General features: G+C 48.6%; 4 protein-coding genes across 10 annotated transcripts in view; 1 reads left to right on the top strand and 3 right to left on the bottom strand.

Annotated features, from left to right (window-relative positions):
• LOC126574398 (actin-histidine N-methyltransferase) overlaps positions 1-265 on the bottom strand; it is a 13815-nt gene extending 13550 nt beyond the window's left edge. Inside the window, exon 1 of the mRNA XM_050234588.1 lies at positions 1-265. This exon is cut by the window's left edge and continues 1390 nt beyond it. The gene's annotated coding sequence lies outside the window, so the exon portion shown is untranslated.
• The window catches only part of LOC126574418 (beta-1,3-galactosyltransferase 5), a 2482-nt gene extending 538 nt beyond the window's left edge, over positions 1-1944 (top strand). The window contains exons 2-3 of the mRNA XM_050234611.1: positions 415-814; positions 874-1944. Coding sequence (XP_050090568.1) covers positions 532-814; positions 874-1766 — 1176 coding nt within the window. The 5' untranslated portion in view covers positions 415-531 and the 3' untranslated portion in view covers positions 1767-1944. The remainder of the gene's footprint in view (positions 1-414; positions 815-873) is intronic.
• A 152-nt stretch (positions 1945-2096) lies between these two features.
• On the bottom strand, positions 2097-4127 carry LOC126574407 (acid phosphatase type 7). The gene is made up of 4 exons (XM_050234600.1): positions 3994-4127; positions 3070-3920; positions 2589-3009; positions 2097-2519 (listed from the first exon to the last, which is right to left on the bottom strand). The coding sequence occupies exons 2-4, from the start codon at positions 3696-3698 to the stop codon at positions 2220-2222; spliced, it is 1350 nt and encodes a 449-aa protein (XP_050090557.1). The 5' UTR covers positions 3699-3920; positions 3994-4127; the 3' UTR covers positions 2097-2219.
• An 83-nt stretch (positions 4128-4210) lies between these two features.
• The window catches only part of LOC126571672 (dynein heavy chain, cytoplasmic), a 19491-nt gene continuing 18701 nt past the window's right edge, over positions 4211-5000 (bottom strand). For all 7 annotated transcript variants that reach the window (XM_050230402.1, XM_050230403.1, XM_050230404.1 and 4 more), the window contains one exon: positions 4211-5000. This exon is cut by the window's right edge and continues 3343 nt beyond it. In XM_050230402.1, coding sequence (XP_050086359.1) covers positions 4446-5000 — 555 coding nt within the window. In that variant the 3' untranslated portion in view covers positions 4211-4445.

The following is a 5000-nucleotide window of genomic DNA, read 5'->3' as shown; positions in this document are numbered from 1 at the left end:
GTGCCGTGTTTCCTCTTCGATTCCGGTTTTTTGTTGTTGTTGCCGGTCGGCCAGCCAGTTGTCAGAGGGAGGCTGGAACTTTGGAGAAGAGATATCGCACTCGGCAACTCATTTTACACGTTTCTGAAACTACAACACTTTTTAATATACATTTTAATAGTGCAACAAATGATTTTAGGATATTTTTTCGCTTAAAAACACGATAAAAACTTTGTTTTTCAGCTCCGATGCTCTGCTCGAAGACAGCACGTGTGCGTACACGAGAATTTCGCTTGTGTGTTTGTAAGAGGACGTATTTGTATGCGTGCAACACGAGAATCGAGCAGACAAGTTTTGTTCCAAAATGATCCTTTTTGCCCATAATGCGGTGTATGGTTTTGGCCTGAAAATGGAGTGGTTTGTTTTGTTTTTTAGGTGATCCAGAAATCACATAAATTAAAAATCACGATCACGGAAAAGAAGTGCTAAAAGTTCCTAGTCAAACTGCTTCTTGATGCCGCGCAAGGCTCCTGCCAGGACTGCTAGATCGTGATGAGAAAGTTTCACCGTTTCTTGACCACCGTCGTTGCTTTCTTCATCCTTTACGGTGTTTATCGCTACTCGTTCCCTACCGATAGCGATGGAAACTATCTGTTCCTGTTACCGAAAGAAAACGCTGCGGACCGTGTGCCATCTACGAACGAACAGCAGCTAGGCGCCGTTGATCTGGGAGAACATCCGATCAATCTTACGCGACTGTCGAATCTCAGCTCATTCCAATACCGAATCTCGAACGATCTGTGCAAGGAGAACAACAGCTACTCGGAGCTGTTGGGTAAGTTGGGCTGTCCTTGGGAAATCAAAAGCGCGAATTTAACGAGCCTCCTTCGACAGGTGTGATTCTCGTCACTTCCTACGTTGGCCACGATGAGGTACGGTCGGCACATCGGCAAGCCATATCGCAGCAGAAGCTGCTGTCCATGGGATTGCTGCGTATCTTTTCGCTAGCGACCATTCCGTCGACGGAGCGCTTCATTCGACAGTCTGCTATCGAAGCCGAACAGCGGCTGCATGGTGATCTAATACAGGGAAACTTTATCGAAGCATATCGAAATCTCACCTACAAACACCTGATGAGTCTGCAATGGGCAACGCACAGCTGCCGCGGGGCAAAGTACATCATCAAGATGGACGATGATATCGTGTTCGATCCGTTTTACATTCAGAATCATCTGTCGGATCTGAACCAGCGTGATGAGCGGTACCTGCTGGCGGGTTTTGTCTTCCGCAGCAAGAAAGTGATCCGATTGCGTGCCAACAAGTGGTACGTGTCGCCGGCCGAGTACGAGAAAGCCGTTTATCCTGCCTACCTTTCCGGTTGGCTTTACATTACCAACCAACGCACGGCCCGGGCACTGGTGGCCGAATCGCAGGAGGCGCCATTTTTCTGGATCGACGATACCTTCATCACCGGTGTGTTGTCCGATCGATTACAGCTACCTCTTACCAGCCTCAATCGCTGGTTCAGTGCCAATTCGGAGTTTTTGGATTGCTGCATACGCGACATGAAACGGTACGCGTATCAGTGCGATTACTACGTCGGGCCCAATGGAGGCAATGCGAAGCTGATCGCCGAGTTTGTCCAGGAGCTCGAACGATGCTACGACAATGCGTGCTATCAGCGACCGGCGGGCAAATCGCTTACCGCAACGTGTGTAGCGGAGTACAAAAATCTGTTGCCAGCAGCTGACCACGGCACGGCCATGGTTAGTCAGATGAAACTTTAAATTTTACCTACGCATTTAGCAACTAAGTGAGAAACAAACAAACATGGTTATCAAACAATGTGCCAACAAACATTCCGCACTCACCTACACGTCCGTCCTTCGTACTTTGCACCTGCACTTGTAACTGATTAATTTTAGATGGAACGATAGGTAGGACAAGGAAACTGCCATTATTTTTAACCCTCGTTAGGTAAACTTAGAGATTAACATTTTAGCTAGCCTAGAACCAACTACCACCTCCTGAAACGAAAAGAAAAACATTTTAAAGAACGTGAACAAAACCAATCTGTGATACCCACACACGCAGCATTCATCAGAAGGCGCTTGTCGCACAGTATTTATCACATTCGTGTACCATTTTATTTCGATCAATAAACAACTTTCTATAAATGAATGATCGTGCTTCAGTTCCGTGTCTTCGGTCGATAACTGTAGCTGCCAGCGCGCTGAGATTCACAGCTCACTACGATCGCGTTCCAGAAGCTGCTTGTACGGTAAATGTTCGTCCTTGATGATGGTGAAGGAATCGATGATGGCGCCTTCTTTGTCGACCGAAATTTGTTCGAAGTAAAGATGCGACCCGTTGATAGCCTTCATGCGCGTGTACCCGTAGTCGCGGCTGTGGATGGCACTCCACTCAGGGATTTTGCGAATAAACGGTTCACGACCCTCCTTGCAACCGGCCGAGCCCGTTACGAGGTGAACCGGAGCCCGTGGATTACGGTAAGGTTCTTCGTATGAACCATTGTATACCTAGTAAAACGTAAGAGAACATTTGTGATGTTAGTCACGTGGCACGCGCCCACAAATGCAAATCCGTACCTTGTAATTGTAGATTGGAAACAGTCGCTCGTACGAGTGTTCATGGGCCCAGATCTCTACGTCGACTCCGTGCTCGTAGAACAGGTCCTCCAGCCCAAACCAGTGCATAAATGGCAGTCCCACTCTAACCAATGTTTCGGAATGTGTGCAATCATTGTCGTTATCGTTGCTGCAGTACATGGGCCGATGGCCAAACGTAATGATCCACGGTCGCAGGCGACGGTTCTCTGGCCGATTGGCTTCCTCCAGATCACGACGCAGCCACTCATACTGATTGACCAACGTTTTCAGGCCATAGTTCATGAAATAGTACACTTCGGTTGAAAATCCGATAAAGTGAACCGGTCCCAGGTTGAAGCTGTACATCATGTTCTCCGTCCCTCCTGGCATGCTAAAGCGGGCACGGTAGTTGGAGAAATTGCTGCAAGAAAATGAGAGAACACCTGGTTAAGACATTCCGGCCGGCATAACGGTTACTTACTATTTCTCCTCGTGATTGCCAGCACAAACCATGTACGGCGTGTAGGCGGCGATCGATTGAATCTGGTTCATGAACTCGTCGCCTACCCTGGCATCCTCCGAATTCATATCATAAGCAAAGTCTCCGACGTGTACGATCGCATCGTACATGTGGCGCTGTGTGTCCTCCTGCAACCGGGCCATCGATTGGGCATTCTCGTTGCCCATATCACCGAAGATGGCAAACGACGGTGACCAAACGGAACCGTCCGGTGTCGTGTGGAAGTAGAACTCCGGTGACCATCCCCACTGGCTACCGCAGTGGTACTCGTACCGGGACGAAGGCTGCAAATCACGCAACACGACCCGATGGATGTACTGGGTGTGTTTGCCAGCTCCTCCATCCACAAACTTTTCCTCCGTTCCGCTAGCACTCAGGATCAACCCTCCGATACCGTACTCGACGATGGATTCGTTGGTGGCCGACATCGTGCTCCATGTCACCACAATTTCCAGCGGAGATTCACCAAACGACAAATGCACCTGTTCCGGCTGGTAATAAAACACCTGTCCCCGGATGCCATCGAAAAGCCCACAGAGGCTAATGACCACCAGCAGCAGCATCGCGGGGTGCTGCCGTCCTCCGGTCATCTTTAAATGCGTATCACGGAACACCGACGAGATACCTCCTTTGTAGGCCACGTTCTGAATGCAACTCAAACGCCCTCGATGCGACCGACCCCCTGGGAGAAGTTATGCTGATAAGGAGGGAAGGACACCACTTCAGTTTTGCAGCAACAGCGTTCTTTGTTTTCAGCGTAATCAGCGATAAAGTGCGTATTTACTATTGGCCGAGTTTTGATCACAACAAACCTAGGATCAAACAAACAAGGAACAATTTTATGAATTCATTTCATTTGTAATAGTTTGCAGAAGCAGCAACTACCTTCAAATGCACATTTCTGTACTATAATTAATAATTTCAGGATAAATTTCTTTTCAAAAACACTACACAAACTTTGTTGTTTTGCTACGCTTTCGATTCCCAACGTGACGTGACCTCTACAGTGCTGTCCACAGTCGTAGCAAATGAAGATTCAAATTCCTGTTTCGAGATTTTTCGGAACAGTTTCACACACAAGTCAGTAAAAGTCGATAGAAGATCAATTTATAGCTGATATAATTTTATTAGTTAATCATTCGATTATGTATAAAGCGAACAAAGGCGCGCAGTTCCTAGGGAACGTGCACAAAAGCTGCTTTTCTGCTAAATGTAGCGTACGAAGCCTTATAGAGCATTGGCCACACATTTGCTAAGATAAAGGATAAAATATGCTGTTATCATTTGCCAAAACGGCACACATGGTAGTTGATTAAATATGATCCATGCCCGGGAAATTAATTAAGTGCCGTTGAGGCCAGAACGGCTACGCCGCGCTCGTAGAACGAATGGGGATCCTGACCAGCGACCACCGTCATATCGACCGTGAATAGCAGTTCGGCACGGGTCGAGTTCAGATAGACGGGTAGCGTCAGCTTGGCCCCACGAGCCGCCTCGGCATCGATGCGCGTCCACTTGAGCAGCGTCAGAGGCAGCTCGGTCATGATGGTCGATGTGAGCAGCAGCTGATTGTTTTTGCACTGCGCCCCCTGTAGCTTCAGACCGGACACACCGAAGCTGCTATCCTTCAGGTTATCGAACCCATCCGATCCACTCTCGGTGATAGTGACGGTCAGTGCGAGCTCCTCCAGAGACCAGCTGTTGGCCTGTGCCACGCACTGTCTCGTCGCGGTAATGTAAGCTTCCGGATTGAAAAGGCCACCGAGCCAGACGGGGAAACTTTGCAGTTCCTTGGCGCCGGCCTGCGACACCAGCGTAGAAACCTTCTGCAACTGCTGCACTCGATGGCTAAAATCGGTGATCCACTGGATGACGGTACAACCCGTTGGGAC

Source organism: Anopheles aquasalis, chromosome 2 (assembly GCF_943734665.1).
Source record: "Anopheles aquasalis chromosome 2, idAnoAquaMG_Q_19, whole genome shotgun sequence".
Taxonomy (NCBI): domain Eukaryota; kingdom Metazoa; phylum Arthropoda; class Insecta; order Diptera; family Culicidae; genus Anopheles; species Anopheles aquasalis.
Note: the sequence above shows the minus strand (reverse complement) of the source record. Positions and strands in the feature narration are given on the sequence as shown.

Bases quoted from the DNA above. Each gene is read 5' to 3' on its own strand.
- LOC126574407 (XM_050234600.1), bottom strand. From the start codon at position 3,698: ATGACCGGAGGACGGCAGCACCCCGCGATGCTGCTGCTGGTGGTCATT. The intron at 3,010-3,069 runs GTAAGTAACCGT...ATTTTCTTGCAG, and splicing joins GGCAATCACGAGGAGAAATA to CAATTTCTCCAACTACCGTG. The intron at 2,520-2,588 runs GTACGGATTTGC...ACGTTTTACTAG, and splicing joins TTCCAATCTACAATTACAAG to GTATACAATGGTTCATACGA.